We start from the raw sequence: 14049 nt of genomic DNA, 5'->3' as shown, positions 1-14049 counted from the left end.
AGGCACCGAACGCATAGTTAATGTGAACAGGGCCAAAGAATCGGCTCAACAATAGGACCAAAACCTCTAAATCCCAGCTCAAATGAGTAGGGATCTATCCAACCTAAGAGAAGATCACAATCCACAAACCAAAGAAAATTAAACATTATGCTGCCACGATGCACAGTCCTCTCCCACAACGCTGACTCTAGCCTTCGGGTGACAATAACACAATGAGCATGACAACCACGACGCTAGTAAACTAGACCCCTCGAGAACCCAACAATCTCCGGCCTAGATGCAACCACCTGAAAAAGACACCAGCAAATCATGGATTCATACTTTGGCTATGAACTATTCTGGTACTAGATTCTGATTGGTTGGACGGCCATGCCCATGCCGGAGTTACATCCAATAATCAACTTTGGCATACGGCATGATCAGAATTCAGAAGCACATCGCAGTCTCACTAGTCTTTTCGTTTTCGTGGGTCTCTGAATAGACAAACGACAATACTCCTACATACGACGCTGTCTTCTGTCTCTTTGGTCTGAGTACGACGCTGTCACCACAGAACACAAGGTAAAACAGAAGCAAAAGCAATAGAGTAAAAAAGTGAAATCTAGTTGGTGAAGTAAAAAAGTAGTTGTCTAGTCAGTAGGTTCCTTCCTTATTCTCTCTCCATCAGTTTCCCCATTTGTGGCGTTGCCCCTTTATCTTTCTCTCTCTGATTCCTTCCCAAACCCTTTTCATTTCTTATTCCTTTGATTTCTGTTTGGTAAGAGATTATTTAATTCCTTACTCTACTTTTGTTTTCAATCAAAAACCCTTAATTTGGTTCTTCTTCTTCTTATTCTTTGTGTGATCTGAACTCATCAGAGCTTTACAAAACTGTCAGAGAGACTTCTGATCTTCCATGGCCAAAAGCTCCTTCAAGCTGGAACACCCTCTGGGTTCGTTTCTTTTGCTTTCTATATACGCTTACAGTTTATATGCATGTGATTGTGGTAGATCTAGAGTGACCCTGGATTCTGTTATGTATGGTGTTTGTTGATTTAAGATGGGTCTCTTGCAAATTTCATAATATTTGTGCATATTTTGGAAAAAAAGAAGAATTATTGAATTAAAGTTTCAATCTTTTGAAGTTTCAACTTTTTATGTATTGGGTTTTATGTGAAGTTTTGTTCTTTTTCCCCAATTCTATGCTTTTTATTCCTGTAATTGAGTTATAAGATCTGGTGTGATTTTTTTAAATTTTTTATATCTGGGTTGGTATTCTGAGATTTAGGACAATAGAGTTGTCCAGCTAGTATTGAAGGTCACTCTAATCATGTGGTTGAATTGTTGTAGGCTTTTCTATTGGATTCTAATTGTGATTGTGTGACTTCCTTTTCGTGAAAATGTATTATAGTAGTTGGAAATATGCATGAGAAATAAGTGTTAATTTTGTGCAGTGAATGGTTATCAAACCCTGTGAGCGAGAGTGTAAGAGGATTGAAATAACTATTTACTTAAGGCATGTCGTAGATATCTAGTTTAGAAGTGTAAGAATGATCCTTTGAAAGTCCATTGTTCTAGCGAGCATTTTCTCCCTATTTCCTATATCTTTTTAACAACCTACTACACTATGCATTATATAAAGACAACACAACTATATTTCTGTTATGCTCCCAGTAGATCAGAGCTTGAAAGGCTATTCATTCTTACATGCTTTTCGTTGTATTTTGATATTCTCCAGAGAGGAGGCAGGCAGAAGCTGCTCGTATCAGGGAGAAGTATCCCGACAGAATTCCGGTATGGCTATCATTAGTCGGTGTTATAAATGCTTGAGGGGCAGTTAGGAGCTAAGATGATCTAGATTCTAAGCACAATGTGATTATAAATTAAACTTCTTAAATTGTTAATTTATACAGAGATAGATAAGCAAAGCATGTTTGAACCTTTGGTCGAGTTGTGCCTATCCCCAAGGGGCCGGCCATACCAAGTGTCAAAAGTCTGTTATGTAAAACTTGTTTGGCTTTTATTGCACTTTTTATACCTTTTTCTATATGTTGTCTGACCTATATGGAAATGCTTATCTTCTTTTATCTCTGGTGTTGTAAATAGGTTATTGTGGAGAAGGCTGAAAGGAGTGACATACCAGACATTGACAAGAAGAAGTAAGTATTTACCATATATATTACATATGTGCTTTATATATTTTTACTCTGGCGCTCTCAACATTTCTTGTTAAACACAAAGCATACTTTGTAAGGTCAAGACTTCACACTAAGTTGCCTGCACTTGATAGGATTTCTCTTCCTTATTTGATGAGTTAGCCACGAGTCTTCTTTGCTTTGGAGCTCAACCAAGCTATGCCTATTTTATTTAGAAATTTAACTGCGTATGTTTTCCATGGCCAGTGGTCATGGCATCTCAACTCTTGATCTTTTGATATGCTTTGTCATGAGTTGTTCCATAATTTTCAATGCAGTCACTGCAAAAGATTGCTATCAATATAATATGCAGAAGAAATAGGAACAGTTGGTGCTTAAATTGGAGCTGAAATATAAGTTTCTAACAAATTGACTTTCTAACAGTAGTCAGTGTTTTCATTATACAGTGAAAGATCTCGTTCAATGGATTCTGTTTAATGTTTTCTGATGAAAACAGGTACCTGGTTCCTGCTGATCTGACTGTTGGGCAGTTTGTTTATGTGGTCCGGAAGAGGATAAAACTTAGTGCTGAGAAAGCCATATTTATATTTGTCAAGAACATTTTGCCACCTACTGGTTTGAATTATAATCCAACTCAATTTTAAATACCCGTTTCTCTTATTTTATTTACTTTTAATGTATTTGGCTTTTGGCTATTGCAGCTGCCATGATGTCGGCAATCTATGAGGAAAACAAAGACGAGGATGGTTTCCTTTATATGACTTACAGTGGAGAAAATACATTTGGATCCTTTTAAGTGCAGCCAAGCTGAGTATCTGTAAATATAACCTTAATAAGTATGAAACATGTATATTCTTTCGACTCCTGCTACTGCAACCCAAATTTGAGGTTGCTTTTCGTATAATGCCTACTGATAACTGTTGGATCTATGGCTTTATGCCATTATTATGGAAATATTGCATGGTTATTCCTACTAAGAGTGCAATGAGTGAATTATATGTGATGTGTTGGCTAATCTATTGATTTCTGCATTGGAATATATACATGGGATATTTTACTTGACATTCAATCTTTTTCCGTACTGTTAATCTACTTGCAATATGCTTATGTTTGTACATATAGAGACCAAGGGGAATGCATTAATTTTCCAAACCAATTGCACATGTGAGTTGGAATGGGTCTCAAACCTTAACGTTTTGTTTAGAAATTTATTTTTATTTTATTATTTTTGTTATGAGGGCCAACTTGATGATTAGAGGGTTTACTTTAATTATTTTTTGCATAATGGTGATTATGAAACATTTTCGTTCAGTGTCAAGAAAAAGACAGAGTCTGAAGCATTGAGTTACATTATCCAACTTCTTGGACCGTCAGTATTACATCATCCAAACACTGTGCAATTTAGTGCAAAAAATTTGGTATCATGCAAAAAATTTGGTATCATTTTCAGCACTCATGCACTCTCAGAGTCTCAGATTTAATTCTACAATTATAGCCGTTTTCTCTCCAACCTAATTTTGCAATTACAGTGGCTCGTTTTACTCCCGACAGAAAATGTCATTTCTTGATAACCAATTATTATAATAATTTAATCTTCTCTAATATCTCAATGAGCTGTAAGTGGTATTTATCTTTGGAAACTAATTTACATTTCTAGAGAAAATTAAAAATAATGACTGTTACAATCTGTCACTAATCTCTTAATTTTTATGCAACTCTACATTATAAATCATAACTTTCTTTGGATCCTTATATGTTGCATAATATGGATGGTATGCATGATACAAACAAAATAGCATGCGCGGTCACAAAATTTGAATTGAAGAGATTAGGTAGCCAAAAAAAGATCAATCATGCGTATTGACTTACAAAAGATAAGCTCAATGCATACGGTGCGGTTTTTTCCTAGCAGTTTTTTGTGTTTGAGGGGAAGAAAAACAGATGCTGGAATCCCTCTTTTTTGAAACCGAGTGGTACTTTTGTTTGCATCACAACTATAAAATCAGCAATGTGTTTCTCATATAGATACATTAGCTGTACATCCAACTCGGATTAAGAATGAAAACAAACATCTGTGCACAGTTCAACATCTGAAGTTCCTACCTTCCATGTGGATAGACAATTGAAAATCATTCACCTCAAATGTCATCTCCTGTTTCTAAATCACATGTGACAGGATGTACCAGGAGTTCAATCTGTTCGTAACAGCAAAGCAAGTAATGATGCAAATCTCATCATGAAGCTCATTGTTAGCTAAAAGGAAACTAAGGATCTCAACTTGATGGCAACACAAATACACAAGCCATTAAATTTGTAAGCATTTGACAGTGATGAAATACCATCTAACAATGAGTTCATATATATGCTCATGAGGAAAAGCAAAGACCTTTGCAGTTTGCACCTGTGTGTATACTCTCGTACGGTAATTTGAATCTAATAAATAACCGATTAACAGTAAACCTCATATGATATTTTTCAGAAGCAATATGTAAGTAAATGAGCATAGCTTCACAACCATTGTTTCAACAGCCAAGAAATTAGAAAAACAGAGACATTGAACGATCTGAAAACATTTAAAGCCAAGCAGAAGCTGCTACCATTGTTTTTAATGCATTAAATCCCAAGCTATATCCAATTCCATGCTCATACATCTTGAAAGTTCTCTCCTTCAAGTCTTCAACGGGCCTGAAACTCAATCCACAACTGAAACAACCATTGCTCATATATCAGCACAGACTTATGTGGAAATGTTTATTTGTAAAACTTGTTTAGGTTTTGTTGCACCTTCTGACCTTTTTCTATAGTAGTCTGTCCTATATGAAAATGTTTATCTCCTTCTTTTCTTCCGGTGTTCTAAATAGTTTATTTTGGAGAATGCAGAAAGGAGCGACGTACCAGACATTGACAAGAAGAAGTCAGTGTACTATGTTTAAATATCATATGTGCTTTATGTAGTTTCACTTTTGTCTCAACATTTCTTGTTAAACACAAATAAATGTTCTTTTTGGTAAGGTCAAGACTTCACATTGAGTTGCCTGCACCTGATATCCTTTTCCTGCTTTGATGAGTTATGCAATGATTTTTCGTTCTCCTAGAGCACAATCAAGTTATGCAAATATGTATTTTTATCTGAAAATTTAACTGCATATGTTTTCCATCCCTGGTTATCCTCACATCTCAGTTCTGTTGTGTTCTGAATTGTCCATACTTTTCAAAGTAGTTACTGCAAAAGATCCTATCAGTGTAGTATCAGCAAAAGAAATTGCCACCTACTGGTTTGATTTATAATCCAACTCAACTCTAGACCCCCATTTCTCTTATCTTTTTACTTTCAACATGTATTTGGCTTTTGGCTGTTGCAGCTGCAATGATGTCTGCAATCTATGAGGAAAACAAAGATGAGGACGGTTTCCTATACATGACTTACAGTGGAGGAAATACATTTGGATCCTTTTAAGTGCAGCCATGTCATCTGTAAATATAATTTTAATAAGTATGAAACATGTATATTGTTTCGACTTATGCTACTGCAACCCAAATTTGAGGTTGCTTTTCTTAAAATGCCTTTGTTATGGAAATATTGAATCGTTTTTCCTTCTAAGAGTGCAAATGAGTAATTATATGTGCTCTTGTTAGCTGGTCAAAATAAGGGATATACTTTAATTGGAGTTAGAAAAAAATTATTTAAAATATATTGTTAATCTAAGAATTGCTGGAATTTTGTAAACTGCACATGTGAGTTGGAAAGGGTCTCAAATGGATGGAAAAGAAAAAAAAGAGGTCTCCAATGGAGGTGGTGCAGACTGCAGAGTGATCAATGATATTTGAATGATCCAATGGATATAAATAGGGTCTGAAAGGGTTCTCAAATGCATCGCCATATTTGGTTTTAATTATTAACGGAGTTCCATAAATTTCGAAAGTTAATTTGCAATATTTCAAACAAAAACGGGAAAGGACAATTATTGGCAGTAGGCCAATGATAAAATGTCTATTTCTATTCACACCAGTAACATGTATCTTAACTCTTTAAGAAATTATTCTTTAGAACTAACAAAAAGAAAATTAAAAACTTGGAAAACTTATTTCATTTGCCTTGAAATTTTTTTTTTTTTTTTTTTTTTTTTTTAAAAAACCCCACCCCACTCCCACCCTTGATGGGGCTCGAACTCCTGACCTCTTATATATGAGACCAAAGCCTTACCAAAGCCTTGAAAATTAAAAACTTGGAAAACTTGTTTCGTTCGCCTTTGCTTGGGCTGCTATTGTTTAATGATTGACTATTATAATTAGTTTTGGATTAAATACTCGTTACTCCTCATACTTTTCCCTGAAAAACAGTTTGGTCCCTCGCCTTTTAAATTAAACTGAATAGTCCTTATTCTATCTAATTCTCATTTAACAAGTCCAAAATCTGAAATGACTATTATGCCCCTCATTTTCTATTTTTATTATTATTTTTATTTCTATTTTCTATTTTTATTATTTTTCTCCCCTTTTTTTCTACTCTCTCTCTCTCCCTCCCTCCCTCCCTCTCTCCTGGCCTCACGGTATCTCTCTCTCTCCCTCGACCTCTCTTCTTCTTCTCTTCCTCTGCCATCACCAGAGACCATTGTATTCCGGCCACCATCTCACCAAAAACCTAAACTCTCCCTTTCTCTCTTCTCAGCCGTGCGTCCTTCTCTCTCTCCCCTGACCTCTCGCTCCCTCTCTCTTCTTCTTCCCTCTGCAACCACCGGAGAACACCATCTCCGGCCACCATTTCCCTAAATTGAATCTGCATTCCACATCTAGCTTAAACTAAACAAACCTTTTCCAACACAACGTTCATCTCAAACCCAGAAATCTAATACAGTGAAAGAACCAAACCAAGAAACACAAATTCAGAAAACCAAATCCCACTTCTTCATCTTCACGAATCCCAACAATCAAATTCGTCTATCCTCATATCGGAAGCCTTCAAGTCCTTACTTGTCAACCTCCTCCTGGTCCTCGTTGTTGAACGAACGCGCTCTCATTCTGCCCTCCTCCTCTAGCTCGGCAACATCGTTTTACAACTCCGAAGGTGGACTCGGTCCCCGATCCGCCACGCCGAGTCGATCCCGTTCTGAATCAATATACCAGGGCTCGCGGTCGTACGGCGGCGTCTTGCCGGTAGAGTTCGCGGCGGAGGAGCTTATGCCCGAGACGGTGGATGCTTCGAGGTCTGGGGATAGTGTGTCGGTCACGATTCGGTTTCGGCCTCAGGTAATTTTGGTAGATCCGTGGGAATTGGATCAGAGGTGATGCGATTTGGGATAAGGGAAATTTGAATCGTTTGATCCTAGGATTTTTGAACTGAGGTGATGTGATTGAATTGTTTGGTTTTTGGGCCTTTTGGTTGCAGCGAGAGAGAGCATCACAGAGGAAATGCAAAAAAGGGAAGAGGCTAAAGATGCAAGCTTTGAGGTTAAATATATATTTTGAGGAGAAAGATGGAGACTTTGGAATTCTGGAACGGACTCGATTTTGCTTGTAATCTCAGAGCCGAAGAGAATTTGAGAGGAGGAGAAGAAGAAGATGGGGAAGCAATCGGTGAGGATGAAGAGAGAGAGAGAGAGAAAGAGAGAGAGAGAGAGAGAGTATAAAAAAAAAAGGGAGAAAAATTAAAAAAAATAATAAAAATAGAAAATGAGGGGCATAATAGTCATTTCAAATTATTTTGGACTTATTATATTAGAATTAGAGAGAATAATGACTATTCAGTTTAATTTAAAAGGCGAGAGACCAAACTGTTTTTCAGGGAAAAGTATGAGGAGTAACAAGTATTTAATCCATTAGTTTTCTACAATATCTCAATAAGTGGTATTTATTTTTAGATTCTTATTCACATAATTTTTATTTCCAGAGAAAACTGAAAACAACTACGATTGTTGCGATCCACCACTAGTCTCCAATTTTTCATGCAAAACTAAATAATAAATCTCAACTTTCTTTTGGATCCTTATATATTGCATAATGTGTATGGTGTTGAATGAAAACACCCGACATAAATAGAATTAGCATGAGCAGTCACAAAATTTTAATCCAAATGTTTAGCCAGAAAAAATCAATCATGCGTTGACTAACCAAAAGAAAAAAAAGAAAAAAAAAGCAATGCATACTCTTGAGGAAAACGAAAGGTTTTTATAAAGAGCCCTATCTTCCCAGCACTTATTTGTTGGAGAAAAGGAAAATATAGGGATGGAAGGAACCCTTATTTTCTTTAAATGGAGTGGTTAGTCACTCATTCCTCTACTGCATCACAAGTATAGACCACTCTTATTTGCTGTGAGCCTGTAATTGATTGAGAAAACTCAGGCATCCATCTATCTGACATAGGTAAATATTCTACATTGAAGTCAGATTAAGAAAACAAACATCAGTCCAAAGCTAGTTCCTACCTTCCCTTTGGACGCTTGAAAATCATTCGCCACAAATGTCATCTCTTGTTTATAAACCCCATGAGCATATAAATTTGGTGGCAAAAACGAAAAAATAAAAAATAAAAAGTAAAAAGAATTAAAAAAAGGAAAAAATTAGAATAAAATGAGAAACCCTTCTGCAGAACCAGAGTTCCCAATCTGAAGGGATGTACCAAAAGTTCAATCTGTTCTTAACAGCAAAGCAACCAATGAAACCAAATCTCATCATGAAGCTCATTGTTGCTAAAAGGAAAACTAGGAAGCTCAACTTTGATGGCAACAGAAACACATAAGCCACAAATTACTAGCATTTGATAGTAAGGAGATACCATCTAACAATGCTCAAGAGGAGAAGCAAAAGACCTTTACAGTTTGCAAATGTGTGTGTATAATCTCATGTGCAAATTTGAATCCATAGATAACTAACAGTAAATCTCAAAACATTTTCAGAAGCAATGTTTCAAGTATATGAGCATAGTTTCGCAACAATTGGTTCAACAGCCACGAAAAGAGAAGAACAGAGAGACATTGAACAATCTGAAAACATTTAAAGCCAAGCAGAAGCTGATAGCATTGTTTTCTATACATTAAATCTCAAGTTACATCCAATTCCATGCTCATACATCATGAAAATTCTCTCCTTCAACGTGCCTGAAACTCCACAACTGCAACAACCAATGCTCATGTATCAGCACAGATGGTAATATTTACGCAACCATCTAAACATCAAGTCATTACAACAACTTCAAAATCCCATTAATTTAGAACAACAACATCTCCTGAATTCGTCAGGACAGACAATATCAATCAAACCACCATTCCACACATTAAGAATATATTTTGTTATTGTTCTTTTTATTATAATTATTTCACGGGACATGATTACTATCAGAGTGATGGGTTGCTCTACTAGTCAGAAAATAACTCAATCAATAACATATGAAGATTTCCAAATAAATAATGCTTACTTACATAGAATTTTAAGCAAAGGCATATTTGCAATTGAAAGAAAAACACACAATACAAATAGAGCTTACTGCGACGGGTTCGTTTCTTGAATAGAACTGGGTAATTGCAATGGGGGCACTCAATCTTATCCCCGGGCCTCAATGGGACTTCCTCCCCACAACCTGCAACACATTCAGATCACAAAATCAAAAGGGTGGTTTTTTTCTTTTTCTTCTTTTTTGTTTTCTTAGTTATAGGGAGATTTTCAAGAGAAACAAAGAAAGGGAGAAGGGGAAGCGAGTACCTCCGCAGTCATACAAGAGGTCCCTTTTCTGTTGTGGTGGCTGAGGACGAGGATTCGGTGGCGCCGACGACATGGTTGACTACCTTCTTCCAAGGGTTTCTTCTTTATCGCAGGGTTTAAGGGTTCCTGTGGTTTTTTGTCTACTTAATTTCTTAAACACATAAGAAACGATTGGGCTTCACAAGGGGAGGCCCAACTCAGTTATCACTACTGCTCCTCAAGTATTTTTTTTTTTTTTTTGAATGAAATTCAACATTTCTCATTAATAGTCTCAAGCTAGAGCAGTACATTACATATCTTTCCACTGCCTTGAAAAACAGAGGGCAAATAAGAAAACGTGGTATATATATATCTAGTACCACTCATTAACGAACATCCATGTTCTAAACAGGCCTATCTTACTATGATCGAAACGATTGCATAGTAAATAAGCATAGTACATAAAAGACTTAAAGGGAAGGCTAAAGACAAGCCTTATGAGCCCATACCCTCCACCAGGATCCCATAACCGAAACCCTAGTAAGCCGGAGCCCGTCTGTTTGGTCCAAACTTGGGCCAAAATCCACAAGCTTTGCACCAAATCTGTTTTGAGCACCCAAAATGATCTAGGCACCCAAAGCTTCCCATAATTGGGCGGCAAACTTGATCTGGACCATACATCAGATTTGGGCCACCCAATCGAGTTGGGCCTCAAAACTGATCTTATTGGCACCCAACCCAGAATGAGCATACCCACTTCTGCTCCGATCACTGTCACGGCCTCCACCTTTGCCGCACATGCAAGATGCAGGCCATCACGTCTCCGACCCGGATCCACGACCGAATTCAGATCTCACAAAACTCTAATCCAGCACCGAGAATCAGTAAGACTTTCGTCCACCTTGAGACGCCCCCGACGCGGCCGAGACCGACCACCATCATCAGACTCTTCTTCCTCTACAAGTTTTCTTCGGCGATGAACCGCCGGCCTCACCATTTTCCTCAAATCCCAGAGCTCGATGACGCCAGAACAAGGCCTCCTCAAGTGCAAACCCGAGGGCCAGCCTCCTATCCACCCCCATCTTGAGGCAAGTCGGAGATCCGATTCATCAAAAACGACGGATGCAGGAGCACCATACCTCCAATTACCGCAAACCTTACTCGCTTCTAGGAGCAAGCCATCATTGCCGCTTGGAGGAAAGCGCACGAGGCTCGTCCATGGAGGTCTGCCGCCGACGCCTTCTTGGTAGTTTCCACCTCTCTCCCCAACGGGTAAAGAGTTGGCAGAGATTGAGAAAGTGATTGACGATAAACATTGCCATTGAAGCCGCAGCCTAAGGTGGCTAGGGTTGAGAGCCATTGTTCGTGGCTACATTAGTCTAGGTTCTGTACTGCTCCTCAAGTATGTTTTTTCTTTATTTTTTTTATTATAACAAAATAACATCAACGAAACCTTTACCCACAAATTGGCACAAACGACAGCCAAGTGATCAAAATAAATAGCACCAGCAGGTGAGAAAAGAAGAGAGTGGTGCCAGATTGACACCTACTTCTGATTATCGGCGACAAATTTATTCTGAAAATATGATTGAGTAACCAACTTCGCTTTTCTGAAATAAGGATATTTTTTTGATTAAGAATTTAATTCTACCTAAAAAATTACCATTTAAATTTAAATAATACACTTATTTTTGTTCTTTCTAGAAATTAAAGTACTTCATTCAACTTGTACACAAATTATCATGTTGTTTTCATATACCCGGAAGAAGAAAAAAAGCTGTGGAGCACTAGGGTTTTTAAGAAAAAAAATTCTCTCCTGTCCATCCTGCGGCGTGTCCTCAGGGTTTTGTCGTTGGACAGGCATGTTGGATCCTCGGAGCAGTAGTGGTATCCTTGATCCTAGGGGTCTTGAGTGGGAGCGCTGCGATCCAAGGAAGGTGAGTGGGTTGATCGCGGTAGCAGATCGAAGTTTTTTTCAGTCTCTGTTGGTTGGGTTGGCAGATGGAGATGGTGGCATGGATCTGACTGACGCTAGGTTGGGACTGGTTCGATAGGTTGGCTTGGTATTGGATCCAGGCTGTCCTATGGATAGATTTGGGGTATCGGGCAAGGATTCCGGATCTCAACCTGTGCATCCTCCGTTTGTTTAGTGGCGGTGGGCTGGCAGTGGCAATGCTGGGGTCGAGTGATCTCAGGATTGGGGGCTCGAGTTGGCGTGTGGATGGAGGCGGTTAGACAATGGTGGAGGCATGGCAAAGGTGGCGGTAAGAAGGTGGTTGACTGGCAAGGACGTGGTTGTGATGAGATTGTTGGCTAGCGTGTTCTCCCAACTGCACTGCACTGGACTGGGATTGGGTTGGTGGTTGGGATTGTTGGCTGGCTTGCTCTCCTCGTTTGAGGGGAGGGGGGAAGAATGGTGGCGGCAGTCTAGTAGGAATATTTATGGGTTTTAGTTTTTTTAAGTTGACAGGACCCACCACGAATTTAACCCTGAAATCCAAGGTAAACAAGGAAAACATAAATAAATATGCGGAAGCTGTACTGTTGACTATGCCTCAACATCAAGTACGCCCAACCTCAACTAATCTAACCTGCAAAATGGGCATTTAAAACCGAAGGGCCCAGGGGAAAGTAATTGAAAAACACGTTAGCGTAAGTGGACAAAAATAAATAAATAAAATATTAAAAAAAAAAAAAAAAAAAGAGGATCAAAGGGTCTCACTCCTGCCCTTATGGTGACTCGAATCCATGACTTCGTACATAGGTAGCGGGTGCTCTAACCACATAAATAAAATAATATAAATGAAGCAAATCTTTAATACTTTCCCACGTTTATTCATTTAGAAACCGATGCATGCAACAATTAAGGAAAATAATCCTAATGATGTTCGGCTCAAGAAAACCGACTAGCCCCGCTAGTCACAAACAACCAAGTAAAAAGACTGAAACTCCAATGCTTAAGAAAATAAGACCAGCCCCGCTGGTTAAACAAAATCGGATTAGCCCCGCTAGTCAAGTAACAGTAGAGTATGGTGAAGAAGTCATCACATAGTAAGGGAGCCTCCCAGGCTCTTGAGCATCCCATGCTTTTTGCTCAACTCATCCACAAACACATAGTAAGCGGGGAGGAGTACTAATACGCTCGACTACACTCACGTGAGGAGGAGAACTAAATAAATCGACCCAGGTATGGTGGAGTAAAATCATACGAAAACCAAAAACCAATAAGGCTTCCCCAAAATCTCGCAAATAAAAGCTCGAGTACGATTCCCAACCGTACTCGGAGAATCGCATGATAAATCACATGAAACAACGACGTGTCCCACATGCCAAAAGGAGATTCTCAAATCCATCAACAAATGAATATAATTTCCTCGAAAAATCTCATTTTTGAAATCCTTTCAAAAATCTCAAAGTCGACTAATAAAAATATCTTAATTCCAGAAATAATATCGGAAAATAACTCATCGAAAATCATCATAAATCATAATTTCAAATTCGAGCATAATAAATTCATATCCAAAAATCATGATGGAAAAACAATCAATAAACCAATTATAATGCAAAACCAATAATGTGTTCGATAAATCGAATAAATCAATAATTCAGAAAATATTCGCATGCATCATTTAAAATCAAATGTCCACTCACAGTACGATTTAGGCGACCACTCGTACGGATTTCTTCGTCGAGCAGTAGCTCGGTACATCGCCCTGTACACAATTATATTTCGTAAACAACAATTCGACAATTAAATACGATTCTAAAACGAAACTCGAAAACCCCTCGTAAACCAATATCTCGATTTCTTCCCGGATTCAACCTAAACTTCACCACTAATAACAATCCGTCGATTAAAGTATTCCATAGAGGAAACAAGGGAAATCCGAAGGTCGGATTCCCATAAATCGACATCCGAACTCCAAACTTTGGAAATTCACAATCGATATCAAACTTCTCCAATTTTCACCAAAATCATATCTACCAAAATCTACAACTCATAAATAATTTATCTAGCTAAAAACATAAGCCAAAATATGCTCTACACGTCTCCACGCGGCGCGTGGGGTCCACGTGCCGCCGGCAACCTCCACCTCCGGCCACCAAATTTCATGTACAACATCATCTCCACATTTCCAACAACTTTCTCAACTATGACAAAGTCATAAAATACCTTGAAGTGGCCGGAAACCAAGCAAACCCAAAAAACCCGACGGGGAATAGTGCAGAAAATTTCCCA

The 14049-nt window shown here is 38.2% G+C and overlaps 1 protein-coding gene and 1 long non-coding RNA gene across 3 annotated transcripts; one reads left to right on the top strand and one right to left on the bottom strand.

Annotated features, from left to right (window-relative positions):
• Positions 1-603: 603 nt before the first annotated feature.
• On the top strand, positions 604-3112 carry LOC133734239 (autophagy-related protein 8C-like). Of its 2 annotated transcripts, none has more exons than XM_062161875.1 (6): positions 604-757; positions 859-932; positions 1718-1773; positions 2086-2138; positions 2632-2750; positions 2837-3112. In XM_062161875.1, exons 2-6 carry the CDS (start codon positions 896-898, stop codon positions 2929-2931), a joined length of 360 nt encoding a protein of 119 aa, XP_062017859.1. In that variant the 5' UTR covers positions 604-757; positions 859-895; the 3' UTR covers positions 2932-3112. The 2 variants fall into 2 exon arrangements, with proteins under 2 accessions (XP_062017859.1, XP_062017860.1); XM_062161876.1 differs by having other exon boundaries at positions 682-757; positions 878-932.
• Positions 3113-8948: 5836 nt separating this feature from the next.
• Positions 8949-9988, bottom strand: LOC133734060 (uncharacterized). Its single transcript, XR_009858028.1, has 3 exons — positions 9831-9988; positions 9616-9708; positions 8949-9243 (listed from the first exon to the last, which is right to left on the bottom strand). It is a non-coding gene; the product is annotated as an uncharacterized LOC133734060 (long non-coding RNA).
• Positions 9989-14049: the final 4061 nt, after the last annotated feature.

Source organism: Rosa rugosa, chromosome 2 (genome assembly GCF_958449725.1).
Source record: "Rosa rugosa chromosome 2, drRosRugo1.1, whole genome shotgun sequence".
Lineage (NCBI taxonomy): Eukaryota > Viridiplantae > Streptophyta > Magnoliopsida > Rosales > Rosaceae > Rosa > Rosa rugosa.
Note: the sequence above shows the minus strand (reverse complement) of the source record. Positions and strands in the feature narration are given on the sequence as shown.

Excerpts from the sequence above, each read along its gene's own strand:
- LOC133734239 (XM_062161875.1), top strand. The coding sequence starts at position 896 with ATGGCCAAAAGCTCCTTCAAGCTGGAACACCCTCTGG. Across the intron at positions 1,774-2,085 it reads AGTATCCCGACAGAATTCCG|GTTATTGTGGAGAAGGCTGA; the intron begins GTATGGCTATCA and ends TGTTGTAAATAG. Across the intron at positions 2,139-2,631 it reads CCAGACATTGACAAGAAGAA|GTACCTGGTTCCTGCTGATC; the intron begins GTAAGTATTTAC and ends TGATGAAAACAG.